The sequence below is a fragment of the Camelus dromedarius genome, chromosome 4 (assembly GCF_036321535.1).
Source record: "Camelus dromedarius isolate mCamDro1 chromosome 4, mCamDro1.pat, whole genome shotgun sequence".
NCBI classification, from domain to species: Eukaryota; Metazoa; Chordata; class Mammalia; order Artiodactyla; family Camelidae; genus Camelus; species Camelus dromedarius.
In genome coordinates this window covers 45121164-45143371 of record NC_087439.1, presented here as the reverse complement: position 1 = coordinate 45143371, position 22208 = coordinate 45121164, and the positions used below count along the sequence as shown (strand labels likewise).

At 32.3% G+C, this 22208-nt stretch overlaps 1 protein-coding gene across 6 annotated transcripts in view; it reads right to left on the bottom strand.

Annotated features, from left to right (window-relative positions):
* UBR3 (ubiquitin protein ligase E3 component n-recognin 3) overlaps positions 1-22208 on the bottom strand; it is a 185234-nt gene that overhangs the window by 87691 nt on the left and 75335 nt on the right. For 3 of the 6 annotated variants that reach the window (XM_031451614.2, XM_031451613.2, XM_031451615.2), the window contains exons 19-24: positions 20962-21058; positions 10261-10402; positions 6656-6760; positions 5443-5616; positions 5218-5250; positions 3158-3618 (exon numbers count right to left, since the gene is read on the bottom strand). In XM_031451614.2, the coding sequence (XP_031307474.1) occupies positions 3158-3618; positions 5218-5250; positions 5443-5616; positions 6656-6760; positions 10261-10402; positions 20962-21058 (1012 nt within the window). The remainder of the gene's footprint in view (positions 1-3157; positions 3619-5217; positions 5251-5442; positions 5617-6655; positions 6761-10260; positions 10403-20961; positions 21059-22208) is intronic. The other 3 variants (XM_031451616.2, XM_010982499.3, XM_031451618.2) reach the window with 1 other exon arrangement.

Sequence of the window (22208 nt, the reverse complement as noted above, 5' to 3'; positions counted from 1 at the left end):
TGGGACAGCAGACAAGTCCAAACTGAGGAACATCCTACAGTGTTTACTGACCTGTAACCTTCAAAAGTGCCAAGGCCAAGAAAATAAAGGGAAGACTGAGGAAACTATTCCATATTGAAGGAGACCAAAGAGACAACCAAATGCAATGACTGATTCTGGACTGGATCTTTCTACTCTGAGAAACATTATTGGGACAACTGTCAAAGCTTGGGATCTAAGGGTATTATCATACTAAATAAAATGTTAATTTCCTTATTTTGAAAGGTATATTGTGACTATGTAAGAAAATGCCCCTAGGTCTAGGAAATATGCACTGAAGTACTCCAGGGTAAAGCAACTTGCTCTGAAATGATCCAGGAAGTTATTTTTACTATCCTTGAAATATTTCTGTAGGTTTGAGATTTCTTCAAAATAAAAAGACTTCAAAATTAAATCCATCCTCAAAGGACAAAAATTTGCCACCAAGAAATGAAAATAAACAAAAATGTCTTGTAGATGCTCAAAGACCTATGAGACTTATGAGACCTCCAAAAATGCTTAAAGAATAATAGCACTGATAGAAGACATGTTTCATCTCCTACACTACTCCTTTTTAAACGTAAGTTTTAGTGTGTTTATTTAATTAAAACAGTGAGTTATGCATTCTACAGATCACATTTAATTATGTACATGTATATTTAGAATATATACATATTCATAAAATAATACTTCAAATAACAAATCTAAATATCAAATATAAGAAAGCCTCAAATATAACTGGCAATAGTATTAAAACTCATTTCTATTCTGAAATTATTGTCAACTCCAGATAATTATGGCTGCCACCCTGATTTTAGCCTTGTGAGACTCTGACCAGAGAATCCAGTCATGGTATGTGACTTCAACATACAGAAACAATGAGTAAATAAATGGGTGTTGTTTTAAATTGCTTTAAAAAATGCATTTCCATAGTAACTTTCCATGATTTCCAGAAAAGGAATGTCATTGTTATTTTTCCATCATGAATTTTTTTCTTAATTTATTATTCCCTTCTAAAATTGGGTATAAATGTGAATAAAGAGCATTAACAAAAAGAAACAAGTTCTGGCAGATTCATACAACTCAGGAATTTTCCACTATGACCTCAGAGGTGGAGACAATGAGGTTGAATATTGTTACAGCCCTCTAAGGTTTCCTATTTGTATCTTGTTTTCTATGGAGTTAACCTATCGTGAAAGTGATGCCAAGTTTATCTATAGGTGAGGTACTTGGGAATGGATCATCATTAAGTGTTTATGAACTGTTCTGCCTTTATTATGAAACTTAATCCAAAACCCAAAATAAATTGAGAGAAGACAATGTGAGAAGCATAGTGAGATTCTAACAGATTCATTTTAATTCTGAGCTGTCTGCTACAGAATTAGTTTCAAGTCCTTGTTAATATCATTGCCACTCAAAGGAAAAAAAGCCCATTACAAAGAAAGCCTTTAAAAATTTTTAGGATATTATTTATTACGATAGCACAGTGCCTTCGTAAAAACAGCATCCATCTGAACTATGTCCTCCAGTATCACATCTGTTATGAGTAATAATTACAAAATACCTTTAACCAAATAAAATAAACTTTGATTCACTGCATCTTTATCTTCCTTTAAAAAGACATTATTCTATAATCAAAATGAAAGATGACCAATTAATAAGAAGTTAACAAAAATTAAAATTTTACCTCATTTTTAATCTCTAATTTTACAGTAGATCTATTAAATTCTAAGCAGTTACTAATTCAAAATTAATGAACTTTCATCTAAATTACATGTTAGTTATAACAATTCCTATTTATAAAGTACTATGAGAAATAAGAACTGTCCCAAATTCCAAATGTACTAAAGTTTTTGTATATATTCTTATTATAAATGATTCGTAACAAACTTATGTCAAAAATGAAGTACAGCTATCTATATATGACTAAATTTGCTCCTTACAGTTACCAAAGGATGACCTCCTAACTATCCAATCAAAGGGACTGCCAATCTTACCTGAACTTTAACAGCATTTAACAATCTTGGTTAAGTTTCTTCCTTTCTAAACCTCCTCCTCTTACATCTCTCTAATGCCACTCTGCAGTTTTCCTCCTATTCCACTCCTGCCATCCCTTTCTGAATCACCTTTGTAGGTACTCCTTCCCATTAATGTTTTTTTCCTTGAGTTTTGTATTAAGTGTTCTCATCTTCTTACAGTATACATTCTTTCATATACAAGGCTTTAACTATTACCTACATGCCCAAATCTGTAGGTCTAACTCCCAATTCTCCCCTAAGTCTCTAATCCTCTATCTGATTGGACATCTTCACCTGGATGCCTTCCTTAAGCTCAGTAACGTACAAAACTGAGCGTATCAATTTTACTGCTAAGCCTGAGCCTCTTCCTATCCTCCCTTATCTTGCTAAACAGTAACACTGACAGGAAAAAAAATTTATAAATATTATGATTTAACAAAAATTAAAGACAACTTAAAGTTCTAAAAGCTAAAACCATAACTATGTTTTAAAACATTACTTGTTTAATAATTTGTGATCATACACCAGAAAGATTGGAAAGGACCAAAAAAAACCAAATTTTTAAGAAATATTTTTAAAATTTAAAATTTTCTATTTTTATTTAAAGTTGAATTCATAATAGTTTTTGAAAATCACAGAATTGTTAGATCCCCACAGTAATAATAGAGATAGCAGTTTTTCCAAAAGGGCCTACAAGAATAAGGTAGTAAATTTAATGTTGGGGTCGAAAACTCTTATCTTCCCACCCTCAACTAACTCAAGCATGCTAACACACAAGCACTATCTTTCATTCCATTTATCTTACAAATTAATGAGCTATGATTATAGCTGCTAAAAATCCAGGTGATTAGCCTCAGATGGCCAAAGGGGGGATATATAAAATCTTCAACTATACCATACATTAGTTTAAAGCATTAAAAATAAAAATTACTGAGGGGTTTGAGGGTATTGCTCAGTGGAGGAGCACATGTTTGGCATGCATCAGGTCCTGGGTTCAGTCCTCAGTGCCACCATTAAGGGGAAAAGAAGGAAGGAAGGAGAGAAGGAAGGAAGGAAGGAAGGAAGGGGGAAAAAAGAAATAAAATCAAAAACAACTTTAAAAAAGTAAAAATAAAAATTACCTTTCTTCTTTGTCCAGTGTTTTCTTCTCTGCCGCAGTGACTTTCTTAGGTGGTACAGGAGGAGTCACTTTCCTACATATCTCTTCAATGATGCGTTTGTTCATTTTGCTTTGCAGTGCAGCTTTTAGTAAGATTCTTTCTACTGCAGTTATACCATCTCCATGACTATATTTAGGAATTTCTGGTTGGATTAAAATTTCTATGTCATCAAGCCAAGGAGGATAGTAGGAGTTTTGTTTTCCTGAGAGTTTGTGGTGAAGTTTAATTAACAAAGACAATATGCTTTCTTTAATTTCCAAAATGGCTGTGGTTAACTGTGGAGCTGAACCAGGAGCAGACCATTTGTTTGAAGTTTTAGGACGAACCACCTGATTTGCTTCACTGCTACTGCGATTGATGATCTCTTGAAACTTCTTTCTACGCTCTGCTACTAAGCTGAAAACTTGAGCTGTACCAGAATTCTACCATTCAAAAGAGAAAGAAAGAAAAATCAAGAGAAGTTACTCAGTGTCAAGTTTAAAAACACATTAGTTTTTAACATTCAAAAAGGAATGTTCAAAGTTTCATCCAAAGACATATTCAATAGATTTGCTCTTTAAGTACATTTATCTCTTCAATTCCCTCAAATAAACTTAGTCCCACTCAATCTGGAAACAACACTGATGAGAAAGAAGATTATCCACAGTAACACCTTTTTTGTAACTTCCTGGGCCTATCTACCAGAAAAATAGACAAAGCTTGAGTAATACCTATAGCTATATTAAAGAAGAATCATAAACTAAGTTCTTCATCAGTTTAAAGGAATAAAAGCTATTCTATCCAACATTCAGAAAGAATATTATACTCTTTATTAACTTCTGGGAGACCACTATATCTTCTGCTTTAGTAAATTATAAATTAATTTTGCCAAGTTGATGAATTTGACTGCTAATTAATTTCATTTTTTAAGGAACTTTGGAAGTTTGAAAATTACTTCTAACACAAATGCTTAAAGTTAATAAAATGAAATATAAAGATGAAAAATAAAATTGATCTGTTTTATATTTAAATATCACTATAATTTGTTATTTAAACAGATTTTTTTTACCTATTTTTCTCAGTAATTTAGCCTCTAAACAGCCTTTTTGCCAAAGAAGTCAAATTGCATTAGGGCTCTTAGAAATCATCTTTTAACTAAAATACAAGTCAGTTTAATGGATTTCATTAATTTTTTTAAGCAAACAGAAAGGATGCTTCAATATCAATTGAGCTTTTATGGGCTAAATTGTATTATACTTTTTTTTTTAACAGCCAAGCTGTTTTTCAAAGTACTCTCTACCAGCATTAGAGGCAAAAGCTGCCTCTTACAGATTCCAATACATTAATCAAAATCTTTATGGTATTCATAGCAAAAACATATTGTCAAAGACAAAGAAAGTTTTTACAAATGGACTCTACTATGAGAAACGTCTGATTCAATGTTCTCCACCTGCAAAAATCTGTATTAAAGGGATTAGAGGTATTTAAGTTTAGTTATTTGCCATGTCATTTTAAGAGTTTTCATTTCTGCTTTTTGTAAATTAATTAAGCCACATGCAATGGAAGAGCTAATTTTCAAAATGAGTCCAAATACACAACATATGGAGTTTAAGATTTTTGTGGGCTTATTTTACCAGTTAATTAACTACCATAGAAGCAAAAAAAAAAAAAAAAAAAAAGTGAATGGGCATGCCACCAGTAACTAAAGATTAAATTTGATTTAGAAAACATTCATTTTTAAGATGTTAGTAAAAATGCTAAATGTAAACAGACCAAAATGTGTCACTTATAACTGGTCCAAAATACTAACACTACTAAGAAAAACCCACTATTAAATATGCATATTATTTTTTAAGTTAAATAATATGAATTTTCTTTAAAATTAAGCCTAAGGTACTTTTAAAAACACACACATACGTTAAAAAACTTTTTTTTTAATCTAACCATATTAATTAAACACACACACACAAATACTTCAGCGTCTATCCCCATTTCCAGTTAAAGCCATATTGCTAGTTAATGCAAATAGCATATACATCTACCTCTCTTTGAAGAACTTTAGGCCGTCGTGAACTCTGGCAGATTAAAGGAAAAAGATGTGTGAGGCAGAAGTTGCTTAGATATATCAGAGGAAATAAAAGACATCTACATCATTTAAAGTGATCTACAGACACATTTCCTTTTCTTTTGGATGTGACAGGATGATCTAAACAACACATCCCAACATAACAAAATCTTTCCTTTTTCCTTTCTCTGCTTTCACTTACTTGTAAAGAACCCAAGCTATCAGAGCTTGTACTTGCAGGTGAGTCTTTCTTCACTTCGGGAGCAGTTTCTGGAACTCTCACTCTAACATAGTTTATAAAGTGTCTCATGTTCGACACCAAGTTACTACCAGGAAACCAACTGTCATGACAACGTTCTGGTCCACATACTGATGCCTAAAACATAAACATAATAAATATGAAACCTTGTCAATCAGGTCTAAGGTACAATGGAGATGTAACAAGCCCAAATAACAGTCCACTGCCTGTCATATTCCTCAATTCCTCAGAGTCTCATCCACAATTACAAAATGCTAATAAAACCAAATGCAAACACAAAACTCAAGAACAAATTTCCCAATACTAATATGAGAAGTCCAATGGAAGTCAGCTCAACTTCTCCTGAAAAAAAAAAAATACATTTTCAATCTGGAAATACCTAGTACAGAATATTACTTATCACTCATTAGGAAAATCTCATAATACAGTCAAATGATGCTAATTTGGACTAATTGTGGAAGAAACTGTGAAAAATCAACCAAAAATCTGACTTAGTCTTAGAGGGATCTTAATGATCTTTTAATATCTATGAAAGCATGTATGTTGATTCAACTTAGACTACAAAGTACTGTCCAGTCTTTTTACTTATCTGTTCCTATATTGTATTATATTTTGTCTTTAGGAGCAAAGGAATGAGGGAAATATTCATTTGTAAAATCAATCTGTAGTAACAATACTTTTATGGAAATTATACTTCGAAAGTTCTGAAACACTTTAACAACTAGTATGCTTAAGTAATTTAAACATTCTCCCTTATAACAATATTATTCATTAACTCAAAATCTTTATAAAAAGAATTTACTACTCAAAAATAATCCTTAATCAAATTATTAGAATTTCTAGACTGAAGGCCTGACATAATATTTACCAGTAATCAATGTCATTAGCATAACACCAAAAATGCATTAACCATTTTAAGATCTATATATTATGAATTACAAATTTCAAATTCAATAATTCTGTAAGTAGATTTTAATGTATTAATTAAACCTCTAAAAGAACCTATGTATTTGAAAATTAAAATGGCCCTTTTCCAAAAGCTCTTAAGAAGATTTTATCTGAGTTATGATGAATCCATACGTTTCAAGATGGCATATGACCTTTTATTAAGGCAGGTCATAACTTTAAATATTTAAAAATATAAGAAACTACTTACCTCTTCATCTGATTCCTCTTCATCTGAATTTTCAAGTCCTAATTCAATCAGATATAAAACCATGCAGAGTACATGTTCTGACAGATTTTGATGATCCATCAAAATCTTTAAAAAGGGAAAAAAATGCCCCATAATTACTTTTTTCCACAAAACGCATTTCGTTTAAATATTAAAAAAATTTTTAATGTTGTAGATGAAAGTAACATAAAATATATATATACATGTGTGTATATGTATGTAAAATTTATAATCAGATATGTAAGTAAAGCTGTATTTTGATGGAAAGACAAACTAAAACCAAAAAAAACAGGTTCCCTCCCAAGATCACATAGTATTTTAGGCAGTAACTAGAAATATTAGTCCACTGATTTCCTAAAGGTTAACACATTAAATAATCCACTAAAACCATTATTATTAAAATACTAGGATCTAACAAAATAATTTAACAAGAATATCACACATCCTCATTTGCTGACACACTTCTCCTGGTAATAAGAATATTACACAAGAAAGTTTGTTAAACAGGATAATTCATAGATATGTGTTTAGCATAGCACCTGGCATATAACTGGGAGCACAACAACAGTTTATGGAACATTAATATTCTTAAAATCTGTCTCTAAAATTAAAGTTCTAGTGTTCTGTGCAGCTATGTAAATGTGTATGCAAATGTGTGGTTTATATGGGTAAAAAAGGAAAAAGGAATGCAAGTGGTTAGGAGAGAGGCTTCTTGGAGGAAACACTGATAAGTATGACCTTATCATACATGGATTACACAACGCAAGCCTTACACATCTAATGCAGGACTTTAGGTCTAACCTACACCAATCACTCATTCCATATGATGCAACAAACTGCTGCCCAGAAGATACATAAAATACCATAAGAAAAAAAACAGCCTAACAGTTATCATGTTGTCCTTATTATTTAAAAAAAAAAAAAAAAAAAGCCATCTGGCCAAACTACAGAAGGAGTAAGAGGAAGAGGTTCTGCAAGGAGTGGCACTGTCAGCTGAGGGCAAGACTGCAGAGAGCGAAAGAGAGGCCCGTCTACGCTGAGACTCAAAGAAACTGCCCAAATGGCAGTGGGTGCTTGGAAAGGACTTAGTCACTTAGGAAGTAACCTATTATGACTAAAAAAATGCTTTCAGTTCACTGACTTTCTAATGCTTGTTCTGACTACTGAGAAGGCTTTTCCATTCATATTGTGTGGCACATGGTGAGAACAGATTCTAAAACCTTTTAAAAACCTGATTTTTCAAAATAAATTCTGCATGTATCTAGCTATTTGACCATGAACAACATCTGGCCTTAAGTTTTCTTATCTTTAAGACTGAAATAAGAGTCCAGAATTTTTGCAAGGATTCATGGTTAATATACATAATTTGTTCAGTACAGTATCTAGCAATTGATGTTCAACAAAAAGTAGGTAGGTGGTATGGATGGTGGGAGGAGCAGGAGGAACAGGATAAGTAGGGAGAGGGGACTGAATGCCGGGAGGCAACAGAGGTCATCCTTTCCAACCCAGTACTTTATAGAGAGGAAACCGAGGCTCAGCCACACACACCCAGCTTGTGTTAAGCAACACTAGAACACAGATACTAGACTCCCAACAACTGCCTATCATTACTACATACACTCTGTCTCCTCTTAATAAATAAAACATTACTAGCTAAAATGAAATAAATTTTGGCTTGAAATTCTGTGGCATTATATCTTACAATTTCAAATGAGTAACTTAAAGGCCAAGAAAAAAACTTTATTAGGTATTGTTAAAAAAAAAAAAAAAGAATGATTTCTGGGGAGTTTCATTAACATGTTCCATATTAAAGTTTTTTTAATATTAAACATGGCAGGAGATGAAATGGCTTACTGACACTGATTTTTAAAAAGCTGACCAGACAATGCAATGTCAATTAAAGGTTTTTCTATAATCATTAAAGCTATCATAAAGTTGAAATTTTAAAAAATGTGTTCATAATAATCTTGAAACAACTACACACTGCCTTTCTATTTTTGATGAAACATAATTTTTATAATAAGCAAATGGAAAGCTTGAAAAAATATAACTTGAAAGAACACAAATCATTTGCAGTTAAGGCTTCTTTAATTTTTAAATCATGAATTACTGACTTATTTATTATTATATCTACACAGCTTCAATATCTGAACTAATTATTTAACCTCTAAAACTTAAAAAATCATATCTGAAAAATAAGAATAATAACAGAACTTTTACTCAAGATTTTTTTGCTATAATTAAACAAAGTATGTATATAATGTATACACATTACATTGGATACAAAATCTGGCACTAAGTAAGTATTTAAAAAATGTCTGTTACTCATAGTGTTACTTTTTAGTGTTACACTGTTACTCATAGTGTTACTCATGGTGTTACTCACAGTAGAAGAAAAAATTCTCCTTTTTTAATGAAAAAAACATTTTAAATCATTTTACTGAATAATTCTCATAGAAATTAATGAAAATAAACTATTCAAGATGTTTTTTGAAGCACATGTCTAAAAGCTTAACAGGAGTAATTCTTACAAGTAAAATGAAAAACTGGTCATGGGGTGGAGTTAAAAAGAATGAGAAGTACAGAAATCTAAAAGCTGTATTTATTTAAACAGCAAACATTAAGAGAAAACTAAAATGTCTACTTAACTAAATGTTACATATGTTTTCTTGATTTAAATAATGTATATGTAGTAATTGGAAATTTGCCTTCAAGGCTTACTTTTCTATTTCTTTTAATTTTTAATTTTTCAAATTCTAATTAGAAAAAAAAACAATAGTTTTTTCTTTGTATCTCATTTGTATGATGTTTATCTATTATAGTTACTTTATGTCTTATTTTATCTATATAACATGAGCAGTTTTTTGTCTTTCACTTCTTATTCAGACTATAACATAAATATGCCTATTATATATATTCACATATTCCACAATATTATATATACAATTTTTGAGCATCAATTAATGTTAGCCAAATAAATAAGTCAGTCCTGTGTGAGAAGACCCAAGAAAAAAATTATTTCTAGGTAACAAGAAAGCAAAAGTATCACCTTTTGAGTTTCTAAAGTATTTAACAGAGAAAATTCTTAATGTTATCACATAGGAGCCCATTCAAATCCTTCCATGTTACATTCCTGATCAGAGGAAGAAAGCCAAGAGAAAAAGCCTAAACACAGGGTCACTGGCCCCTATAACTGCTTTCTTAGTTTTGTCATTTTAGTGGATACTGGTGGTTGTTTGGTCCCTAATATTCATTCCACTCTTCCTGCAGTCACACAATATTTCACTTCTTGTAGCACAGAAGCCATAAAGACATAGACTTATCTGAAACTGTATAAGATGGACAGTTTCCTACAAAGAATGGTGTAGGTCCATTATTTTCAACTTAGACAGACTTGAAATTATATATAGAATACAAGAGAATTCATATATATGTGATTATGACATATCCTCACACATCTTAAATATATAAATACACTTTGCTTTATAAATGGTACTGTTATATAAACATTATCCTTTAGCACTTTTATTTTAAAATTATTGAAATAAATTCTAATCTGAATCTTTCTATTCAAATTACTACTGTACCTTGTAAAGCAGAGTGAATAGCACAATGTGTAAAGTTTTACAGTGCAAAAGTCTCATGAGACCTTTATAGCTGGGATGGAGTGGTGTCCTTTTCTTATAGGGAGGCCAGGGATTTCCAGGGAATTTTCCACTCTGTTTTAGACTGTAAAAATAAAATAAAACTAAAATTAGATGACAGACTCAACACTAAACCGTGGTTTAAACAGTGATTTATAGACATTAATTTTTGTCACATTCTTTATGCGGTACTATTTTTAACCAAATTGCTCAAAAATGCCAAACAGAGAGCTATTCTCTTCACAATGAACATTACTATTATTATTTCCTTTCACATTGGATAAAAATAACTAGAGAGAGCTAAACTGAACGCTAGAAAGAAATATGAATAGGAATATGTCAACAAAGGGAAACAAAGGGAATACAAAGTAAAATACTAAACAAAAGAAATTTCCAGTTGCAACAATTGAACAAAAAATAGATAAACCTAAAAATTCCCTCACTACCAATAGCTGGGAGAGCTGGGTAAAATAGAATCTTTTGAATGCATATTTGAACTCAAAAAAAAGAAAGCAGAGTCCCCCTGGCACCAGAAAAAAAGAAAGAATGACAACAACAAGCACTAACACTGTGTATGTCAATGGCTTTAAAGTCCGTGAGCAGGTAGATCTCAAGATGTTGAGCTCACAAGGCTCAGAGATGGAACTGAGATCTCACATAAGGCTGAGACCTTTGAAAAGCTTTACCCTCAAAGACAGGATAACTCACAAGGAGAAATAAGAAAGCTTGCCTGTCTCTTCTGTGATGGAAGAACATGCTACCCAGGAAGATAATAATTACGAACTTATATGAAAATACCACCAGACTCAAAACACAAAAGGCAAAATCTGAGAGAAGCACACAGAGAAACTGATAAATCCACAACCATAATAAAGCATATTAACATATTTCTAAAAGAAAGCCCAAGAAAAATAATTGGAAAGAATTTTGAAGATTTTTTTAGCAGCACACTTGATAACCTTGAACCAAAGACAAAGAACATCCAGTAATTAGAGAATACACATAGTTTTAAATGCAATTAGAACATTTATAAAAATTGATGAATTACCAGGATGCAAAGGAAATCTCAACCAAATACGAAAAGAACTGACATACAGATCACAACCACTTGTCACAAGGCCAGTAAAACTAGAAATCAACTAAAAGATAACTTAAAACTTCGGAGATGTAGACACTTAAAAAAAACACTATGTTCTTAGAAATTCAGAGGCCATTATAATTATAATAGAAAACTTTAAACATTTAGATCCTAAACTATAATAGAAAAATATTGTGAGATACAACAAAAGCAGTACTTGGAAGGAAATTCATAGTCTTAAATGCTTATATTTTTAAAAATCAAAAACTAAGCATCTAAGAAAAGGGAGAAAATCCAAACTAAGTTGAAAGAAGATAATAACAATAAAAGAAAAAAATACAATAGAAAACAAGTGGGGGGAAAAAGAAACAACAAAATCAAAAGTTTATTCTTTAAAAAAAAAAAAAAAAAAAAAAAAAGCAGAAACAGCAGTCCTGTGATAAGACTAACCAGGAATAAAAACCAGCAAGCACAAACAAATAATGAGAATAAAAAGGCAGACAATTTTTTTACTCATTAATTAAATACTTAAGACAAAGTAGAAGATTTCCTAGAAAATATATAATTTGACAATCCCTTTCAAGAAGAAATAAAAATCCTAAGCAGGACTATAATGTTTGAAGAAAGCAAATTAGCAGTTTTAAATTATCCACAGGAGAAAAACAAAAACACACAAACAAAACAAAACAAAACACACAAGTCCCAAGTGGCTGAATAGTCAAGTTTTATCGAAACTTCAAAAAATAGTCACAGAAATCAGAATTAAGTTGGACCACTACCTCACACCATATGTAAATATTAACTTAAAATGTATCAAAGGCTTAAATGTAAGACCTAAACCTATAAAACTCTTAGAGGAAAACACAGGCTTAAGTCTTTATGACCATGGATTAAGCAATAGATATGACACCAAAAGCACAAGCAGCAAAAGAAACAAAATAACTTAACTTGGACTTCATCAAAATTATAAACTTTATGCTTCAAAGGACATGCTCAAAAAAGTAGAAAGACAACCCACAGAATGGTAGAAAATATCTGCAAATCACATATCTGATAAGCCTAGTATTCACAATATAAACTGAGCTCTTGAAATTCAGTAACAAAAAGACAACTCAGATAAAAAATGTGCAAAGGATCTGGACAGTTCTCCAGAGAAGATATGCAAATAGCCAATAAGCACATGAAAGATGATCAACATCATTAGCCATCAGGGAAATGCAAATCAAACTACAAAGAGGTACTACTTCATATCCACTAGGGTGGCTATGATAAAAAAAGACAGATGATAAATGCTAGTAAGAATGTGGAGAAATTGGAATCCTCATATATTGCTGGTAGGAATGTAAAATGGTGAAGCTGCTTTGGTAAACAGTCTTGTGGTTCCTCAAACAAATATAGAGTTACCATAAGATCCAGTAATTTCACTCATAGGCATATACTCAAGAGAAATGAAAACAGATGTTCACACAAAAATTTAGGCACAAATGTTCTTAGTAGTATTATTCATAATACCCACAAAATGGAAAGAACCTAAATATACGTTAACTGAGGAATGGATAAATAAAAGTGGGATATCCCTACAATGCAATATTATTTGGCAATAAAAAGTAATGAAATACTGATATGCTACAACATGAATGAACCTTGAAAACATGATGCTAAGTGAAGATGTCAGTCACAAATGATCATATTTGATTCCATTTATGTGACATGTTCGAAATAGGCAAATGTATAAAAACAGAAAGTAAATTAGTGGTTGCCTAGGACTAGGGGGATTTGGGGATATAAGTAGCATATAGGTATATATAGGTAGTATAGGTAGGATATAGGTAGCTGTTAATGAATACAGGGTTTCTTTTTAGTGATGAACATGTTCTGAAATTTATTATGGTGACAGTGGCACAACACTGTGAATATACTAAGAACCACTGATTAAACTGTACACTTTAAATGAGTGAATTGCAGTGTATGCAAACTATATTCAAATAAAGCTATTAGGAAAAAAAAAAAAAAAGTCAAGAAACAGATAACCTCCATCTCCCAACATAAATTTTAGAGACCAGCAAAGGACAAAGATACACAGATAATTCTATGGTGCTAATATAACCTTGTTAACAATACAAAGAACGATTTTTTTTTTTTTAAGGTAGAAGACTAATGAGACAGGAGGGAAGCGGGCAGGGCACAACCATGAGAAGAATGACACAGCAGTTGAGGACAGACATAAACTAGTTAGAACGAACTAAGCTAAGACGGTGGAAGACTTGACTCCCAGTAGCCTTTGAGCCTCATTATGCACTTATTGTAATGTATCAGCATGTTAAGTGGTACACCCACAGGTAATGTGACAGTTCTGAAGCTGACCATAAAAGGCCAAAAAGTAGACAGAGGCTCAATTCCTGGAAATCCCTGCCCCTCCTCACAAATAGCCGGAATAATCCTCCCACTTGTTAGCATATAAAATTACTGAACTTGTATAAAACTAACCACCCGCACACCCTGGACCCCTCGCCTTTTGAAATGGCCCACATTCTGCCTACGGAATCTGTATCTCCCAAGTGGCTCTCACTTTCCTAGACGACCCCATCTCCCAGGTCCTCTCTTGCCTTCTGAGATGGCCCACAATCTGTCTATGGAGTGTGTATAGCCCTGAATAAATCTACTTTCACTTTACTATGACTTGCTCTTGAATTCTGTCCTCCATGAAGCCAAGGACCCTCACTCGGCGAGGCGCATCCCAGGGACTCACCCAAAACCTGGGACACGATCATCCTCTCATGCCCCATTTTCCTGCAACACTATCATTCTTACGAGTATAATGGAAAAGAACTTTTAAAAAATTAGTAAACCATATCAAATAGTATTTTTTTTAAGAGTGCATCATGACAACATAGGGTTTTTCCCAATATATTATTCAAGGATGTTTGGATTGTATGCTATCAACTACACAGATGCAGAGAAAGCACCCGTTAAAATTAAAAACTCATTCTTAATAAAAATTCTTGGTAAGCATTCAATAGAAAAGAACTTGCTCAACCTGACAAACGGTAGCTACAAAACCACTAAAGCAAACACTACATCTAACAGTGATGCATGAAAAGCATTAGGAACAAGATAAGAATGCTTTTCATCACTGCTATTACTGAGTACTATATTAGAACCCTAGCCAGTAAAGTAAGACAAGAATGTGTGCGTGTATTCACAAGTGTATATATATATAAAGAAAAGAAACAAAATCATTATCCCTAGATAATTTAACTGCACAAAAAAACTGTAAAAATCCATAAATTATTAGAACTAGTAAGAGTTTGCCTGAAAACAAGATTAACAATAAAAAACAACTGCATTCTTATTCACTAAGACAAACAGAAACTATAATTTTAGGAAGTATACCACATATAATACTTATAAAAATGTAAGTATTCTTTGAATAAAAATAACAAATAATATCTAAAACTTTAATTTAAAAAAACTGTAAAATTTTATTGAAAGAATTTAAAGATGACCTAAATAAATAAGGAAAAAGACCACATTCATGGATGGGAAAACACATTACTCTAAAGATGGCATTTCTACCAAATTAATCCATGAATTCAGTACAATTCCAATCAAAATCCAAAAAGTTTTATCGTTAAATTTTATATGGTCATCATAAAATTCTAGGCAAAGGGCCAAAAATAAATAGCTATCATAAATAGAAGAGAGAAGGAAGAGGAGGAGGAGAAGAAAGACAAGCAAGAGGAGGAAGAGGGGGAGAAAGCAGATAAACTTACAGTATTTGTGACAGTATGGCATTAATTTACAGAATGAACTGAAGATAACAGACCTATATCAACTGTATTTATTCACAGTAGTTATGTTCTATAAAGTTACCACAAACACTGAATTTTTACTCCTAGGGGAAATAAAGGGTTTAGTTTTGACAAGTCTGGGACCACAACATTTTTGTCATCAAAATGTCATTTGCATAATATAGGTTCATTAGCCAATGTCTTTGTAAAACAAGCCAGTCTCATCAGCATTGAAAACCTGCTCTTCCACATAACCCTTTTCCTATATAACTCGTAGCAGGTATTTAAAAAATTATTCTGCTGTCTCCTGATCTGCAGAACCTGCTCTGCCTGCAAGTTTAACATTTTTCACACTGTATTACCTTTTGAAACTTGCAAGCCAGCCAGCACTAGTTAAGAAGGGTTTAACATTTTCCTGACCCTGGGTAAATGTGACAGTAAATTTCTTATACTCTCAAGCCTCACAATAATTCTGTCCACTATGCTTTTTTATCAGACATTATCTCATGAGTCCACAAATTCAGCTTTTCAGCTTTTCCATAGCTTTATCACACACTACACATGTTACTCTAACACTTTTTGGAATGGCCTCATGTACAGCTCAGTGAATGTCCTCTACCACTTATCTCAGTGTACCATATAATTGACTCCTTACCATTGAACTCACAGCCAACGGCACTATAACAGCCTGAATGAAGCTTATCTAACAACAAATTTTCTTTGTAAGGCACATTAAAGCCTTCTTGCCCTCAAGAACACTACATTTGGCACTTGGCACTATATTTGGGGGCCATTTTAAACATCAAAATCATCAAGAAAAAGAACAAAAATGCAAAAACATGGCACTAAATTGACCGCGAAAGGGACACTTGTCCACAGTATGAGCTGAAACAAGAGGGCAAAGCTTTGCTTTGTTTCACCTCAGCCTAGGTGCACTCTGCAAGTCTGCTCGGGTCTGCGAAAAACCAGGAAAAGTGCTCTGAGTATTGATTTGGGGCTTAAAAATAAATTTCATCAAGTAGCCAAATTTACAAATACAGAATTTGCAAATAATGAGTGTCAACTGTATATGTATACAGTATATGTATATGTCTGTATATGTCAACTGTATATGACAGAATTAGCATTATTAATCAGTGAGAAAAGGCTAGACTGTCCAATAAATGGTCCTGGAGCAACTGGCTTTCTGTAGGAGCAAAAAAATAAATAAATCACTACTTCACCCTCTCTATAAAAATCAACTCCAGGTGGATCAAAACTCCAAAAATGAGAAGTAAAACTTTAAAACTAATGAACTTTAGATAAACTAACAGGAAAACCATTAAAGAATAATCCATACATAGGTCTCAAAGCAAGAATTATAAAGGGAAATTAATAGATTTTTTAAAAAGGCTAACCCTCACTTAGTAATCCAGACAATGCAAGTGAGTCATACATTCAGCACTTGAAGTTAAAATGACAGAATGAACCTAAGTAGTTAATTTTACTTTCACCCAAAACTCCAATAAAAAATACAGTTATGGTATTTTTTTAAAGGATGAAAAGCACAAGGATAGGGAAAATCAGAAAAGAAAACACAAAATTTTATTAATTGGAAAGCAAATGGATATTTGATGACTCTAGAAAACGTAAGAAAGCCCAATCACAAGAAAGGCCACGGGGAAAGCTGAGAATCAACCCCAACTGCAGAATCTTCAAAAGGCTCAGAAACTGGAAGCACCTAGTACTTAAATAACTGGTGTGGGGACATAAGAGGCTAAAATGAGGACTGGATGAAAACTGCTTGTCCCCTACTCCAATAGAATCTGGCTAGAGAATTCACCTCTGGAGAAGGTAAAATACAAGCATTGTTAAATCTAGGAGGATGCGGGATTAAAGTCATCATATACATTTTGATTCAGAGCCCTTAGGCTGTGATCCATTCAGTTCCGGGAATAATGGCAGCCAGACCATTACCTTCTGGGCAGTATCTGAAAAAACTTCTCTGAGGAATCTGACCAGACCAAAAAGTTATAAAGAGACAAACATAAGGGCTTCTCAACAAACCTGCCTGCCCAAATCACCCTATATTACAGCTCAGAACCTATAAGATCTGCCACGGCACTCAGAGTTCATCACAAGCAGCCAGAATTATCAGACAGCTGAAGAATGCCTCTAACACAGAAGCCAGATAGACTGAACAGCAGAAAACTCAACTTACAGGAAACAGATATTATGCAGGTAGAGGGAAAAAATTGTAAAAATAAAAAAATTACCATTGACATACCAAAGAAATGAGTTGCATCTACGATTCAACAAGAGAATGCCATTAAGTTTGTATTAAAAAAAAAAAAAATTGGTTTCTACATAATACTGTAGTGGCTACATATAAGCATAATTTTCAAAACAATCCCAATAGCTTATGATAAAATGTTTCAATTATTCTATTTCACTCAGCACAGAAAAGCAATATTTAGTTTTTATTTTGTTTGCTTTAAGCACTAGGTCCCTAAATATACAGCACCAACATTAATAAACTGCTCCAAAATAAAGATTACATATTTATTTAAGGCAGCAGGTAATACATCATTCTTACTGCTCTTTTCAAAAGCATTAATGGAATAATGCAAATGAAAAGCTAAAAAATGACAGCAAAAAAATTTTAAATGACTCAAACCAACATCTAATATATATAAACACATACATCATACTTTCAAACACAGGCCAGCACCTATTAACCTTCAAGATGGGACAATAAAAAATATCAGAAATTATAGTTCAAAAATATTTGCCTTCCAGTTGAATTTAAAGTACCACTATATAAAAATCACATTTGTCTTTTGGAAATGGCCTAGACAATAGTTCTATTACTGCCATTAATAAACATATTTCACTGAACTTCTTTGGATTGCAACGTCCTCATATATAAAATATAACACTGAAATGAACGGATGCTTTTCCAACTGTTGGTTTGTTTTTGTTTTTGTTGTTGCTGTTTTCCCTCTCAGGCCTCCTCTTGCTGTCGCCCAACCCCCTCTTCCAGTGAGGGTCCCCAAGACACTTTTACAGAGGCTTGAGAGAAGAGTTTGAAGGCCTTTTCCAGCACTAAGATCCTAAAATTCTAAACATCTAAACATCACACAAAGCAAATGGTCTATTTTCACTTAAAAAATCTCAGAGAAATTTACTTTTCATTCATTTAGCCATTACTGATTGTCTATAAAGTACATAGCATCACACTAGATTCTAAAGACAGTATAGCTTTAATTTATCAAATCATTTTTTCCATAATTCTTCAAAAGGCCTTTCTATTACCTTCTTGAGATAAAAAAGGATCACACTAACTAAAATCAGTTTTGTCATTTTTGTTTCTTGAAACTAAAAGAAAATGAAAATGACCAACAGCCAATAAGTCCTACACTTCAGGGTTATTTCCCAGTTGTGTTCTAATAAGAACTGAAACAGTCAATTACATAGTTACGTAAGAGACAGTCACATAAGAAACATCACATAAAGGAAGCAGATGCTATATTTCACATACAAAATACATTTCAAAAAAATTAAGTTTTACATATAAACACATTTCTTCATGGAGATAATATTTATTTTAAATACACAAAATCTTTTATATTATATAATAGTTTGCACATAAAATTTCACAGGTTAATTTACAAGAAAATGATTAAAAGGTTTTTAGTCTGAAGCTAGAGTATATTTATTTGTCATCTGTTACTATTGTTTTATTTAAATACATATTTCTTTAAAACAAAGATTTTCAAGCTGCCAAGAACCATTACAGCACTTCAGAAATACTTCTAAGAAACTAAGAAATATTATACAGGAACTCAAAAGCCAAATGAGGGGAATAAGAGAATTAGGAAAAAAGAGAGTAAAATAGGAAAGAAGAAATTTTAATAAAAATAGCTCTAAGGATATGGTTTTCTCTATGTGAAGTAGTTACAAGTCAAAACATAATATGGTGCTAAACAACTAATAACACAAAACAGATTAGAAAACACAACATACCTGCAAATAGAAAAGGTTACCAGTACAGCAGTATAGGTCTAAACCAGGTTTTTCTACATTGACACCACTAATGACATTTGGGGCCAGAAATTCTTAGCTGTGGAGGCCAGACTTAGCCTCTACTAGATGTCAGTAATACTCCTCTCCGTCTTTAGACAATGCCAAACGTCCCTTGGAGGACAATTCGTCTATGGCTGGGAATCACCCGTCTAAATACAGAAAATTAACTGCTTAAAGCACAAGTAAAAGTCTGCTATGTGGGAAAAAAATTTTTTTTTTGCTTTATAGAGTGCCTGGTGTATAACAAGTACTCCATAAATGTGTATTGTTAAATTAAATTTTCCTATTAAAACCAATTACATTAAGTATTTAATGACTCCTTCAAAGCTTTGAAAGTTTCAGCCCAATCTGAGTTCAAATTTCTATTCATTATAAAGTAAAAAAGAGTAATAAAATTAACTATATACTTAATTCTCATATATTTAAATGACTAGCCACCAACACCATTCCCTGAAAAAAGGCAGAGCCACTTAAGACAACAGTGTTTATGAAGGCCAGATTAGGTTTTCCATGCAAATGCCTCCTCCCACCCATCTTTTCATTCTTCAGCATCAACAATTCAAATTTATTTATTCACCAAATATATTCAGGATGCCTATTATGTCCCAGCACTGAGATAGGTTCTGAAGATGAAAAAGAGACATAGAGGAAAAAGATATCTCTTCTCTAGTAACTAAGAGTCTAGTAGCCTACAAGCAAACAAAGTTACAAAACCACATTAAAAGCACAAAAAGAGGTTGCTAAGAAAGCAGAGAAAGGAGAATCTCACATAAAAGGTAGAGAGAGATGCTGAACTAAGTTCTGTTTTTTGGCTTTCTTTTTCTTAGGGGGGGTTGTAGGGGTGTGGAGAATATGCTAAAATTCTACACTACAAACTTTCTTTAGATATATCTATGATGGTTCTTAAATTCAGCATATATCTTACCTATTACTGTAACGTATTGGCAAAGAGAAGTTTTGATTATATCCAATATCTATATTTACACTTTGATAGTTATATGAACAAATATTTCTCAAGATCAAAGACATTTGTATCTTTTTAAACTTGTTTTTAAAATGTTTAAGCACAAATAAACTGAGTAAAAAAAAAAGGTGATATCCTATAATGTTCAGCAATATAATATTACCTATTAAGGTTTAAAAATAGAAGTAAATAATACATTTAAAAATACTCTAACAATAACATATGAAATGGAATTCTCCACTACAAAGATACCCTTCAAAACTTTTCTTTTCTGCAATCATCAACATTTTAAACTACTTTGTTAAATATTTACAAATAAAATTCATTTTACTTTGGCTCTTTTCCCAGTTGTCAAGAACATAGCAATATTACCACACTTTTTGGGGCTACTCATCATGTCTGATGTCAGACAATTTTATTCTCTTAACTTGTGCCTCCTCTACTGGTTTAGAAGTAGAACAACACAGATCAAGCTTTGAATTCCATTGGTCGAACAGCAACTAAATAAGTTTGTTATTTTTTCATGTTTATTTGTGATGTTTTATAAAATTTATTTTTATCAGATTAACATCAGATCTTCAGTCAAGATCTTGAGAATATAAATCTCAGCTAGATTATTTTTTTAATCTTAAAATATTTTCTCCTCTGAAGATTTTGAGTGTATTTAACACTTTGTGTTATAATTAAATTTTTTCTATATAAATACAAGATATCCATTATTATACTACTCAATATAACGGACTTACAATGCTGTATATCTGTCCATTGCAGACTGCACGTCTCTACGGTAAACTGTTCGAAGAATGACCATGACGGGGTCAAACTCGTGATCCCAGACTTCAGCTATTATTCAAAAGAGAGTAGAAACAAAATACTGACTTCTTAGGAATAAAGTCAATCTCTAATGACTAATTACATTTAAGTATATTTTAAATTTAAAAGATGGGAAAGTTTTGAGGAGCAAGGAGATGGTAAAACAGGTAAGAAGCTATGTCTACTACTATACTCACTTTAACAAGAGTAGGTTTGCTTTTATTGCTTAGTATAACAGATTCACTTAAGGCTTAGTTTCCTAAAACTAAAGGCTTATTTTAACTACTTTTAAAAAGTTTTAAAACCACTCATCTATTCTAACTCTCTCATTTTACAAATAAAAAGTCAAATCCAAAGATTAAAAACTGACTTTCTCTTTTCTGTTTAAAAAGCAGATTCCCAGAATCCATCCCCAGAGGTCTGGATAAGAGCAGATTAGGCTGAGATATAGGACCTTGTATTTTAATAAGTATTACGAGTGAGTCTGACAGAGGTAATCCTCACATCACACTGTAATAATAAGCACTATACAAAAACATCAACCCACTTACAAGCTCATCTAAATTTTAGACACAAAGTGTTCTCTACAATAAAGAAATACTGTGCTTTTCCTTTAATGGAAAACATTCCAGCCAGAGACTCTGGATTGTTCTTCCTACTTCGTAAACTCTCTGAAAAATCCCACATGATAAGGCTGATTTTGTTATGTTTTACCAAACACAGCACATGCTATTTACAGCTTCAAAGTGGGCATCAGTATTTCACTTAGACAATGAGTGTTGAAGGGGTTAAGAAGCATGTAACTACTACTTCCTTCAAAATTCTCAGATTAGTAAAAATGTGAAAGTGAAGAAGACAAGACAGTGAATCAAGACTTCCCCTACTTCTGTTCCTTGTTAAGTATGTCATCCACAAATCCAGGTGGGAAAAAAATCTCAGAAAACCAACCACTTAAAGGAAAAGATTTCTATGTATTTACATAGGTTCAAAATGTATGAGAATGTTATCAGCATTCCATATAGATTTTAACTGTTTCGAGTTAAAATTTGGGTAGTGAGAACTATTCCTAAATAAAATTTAGAGAGCAAATATATTCAGAATGTTTTAAAATATATATTTTACTTAACAATTTCTGATTCATTTACAGTTCATTTACTCATAAAAATAAACTGGAGTTCAT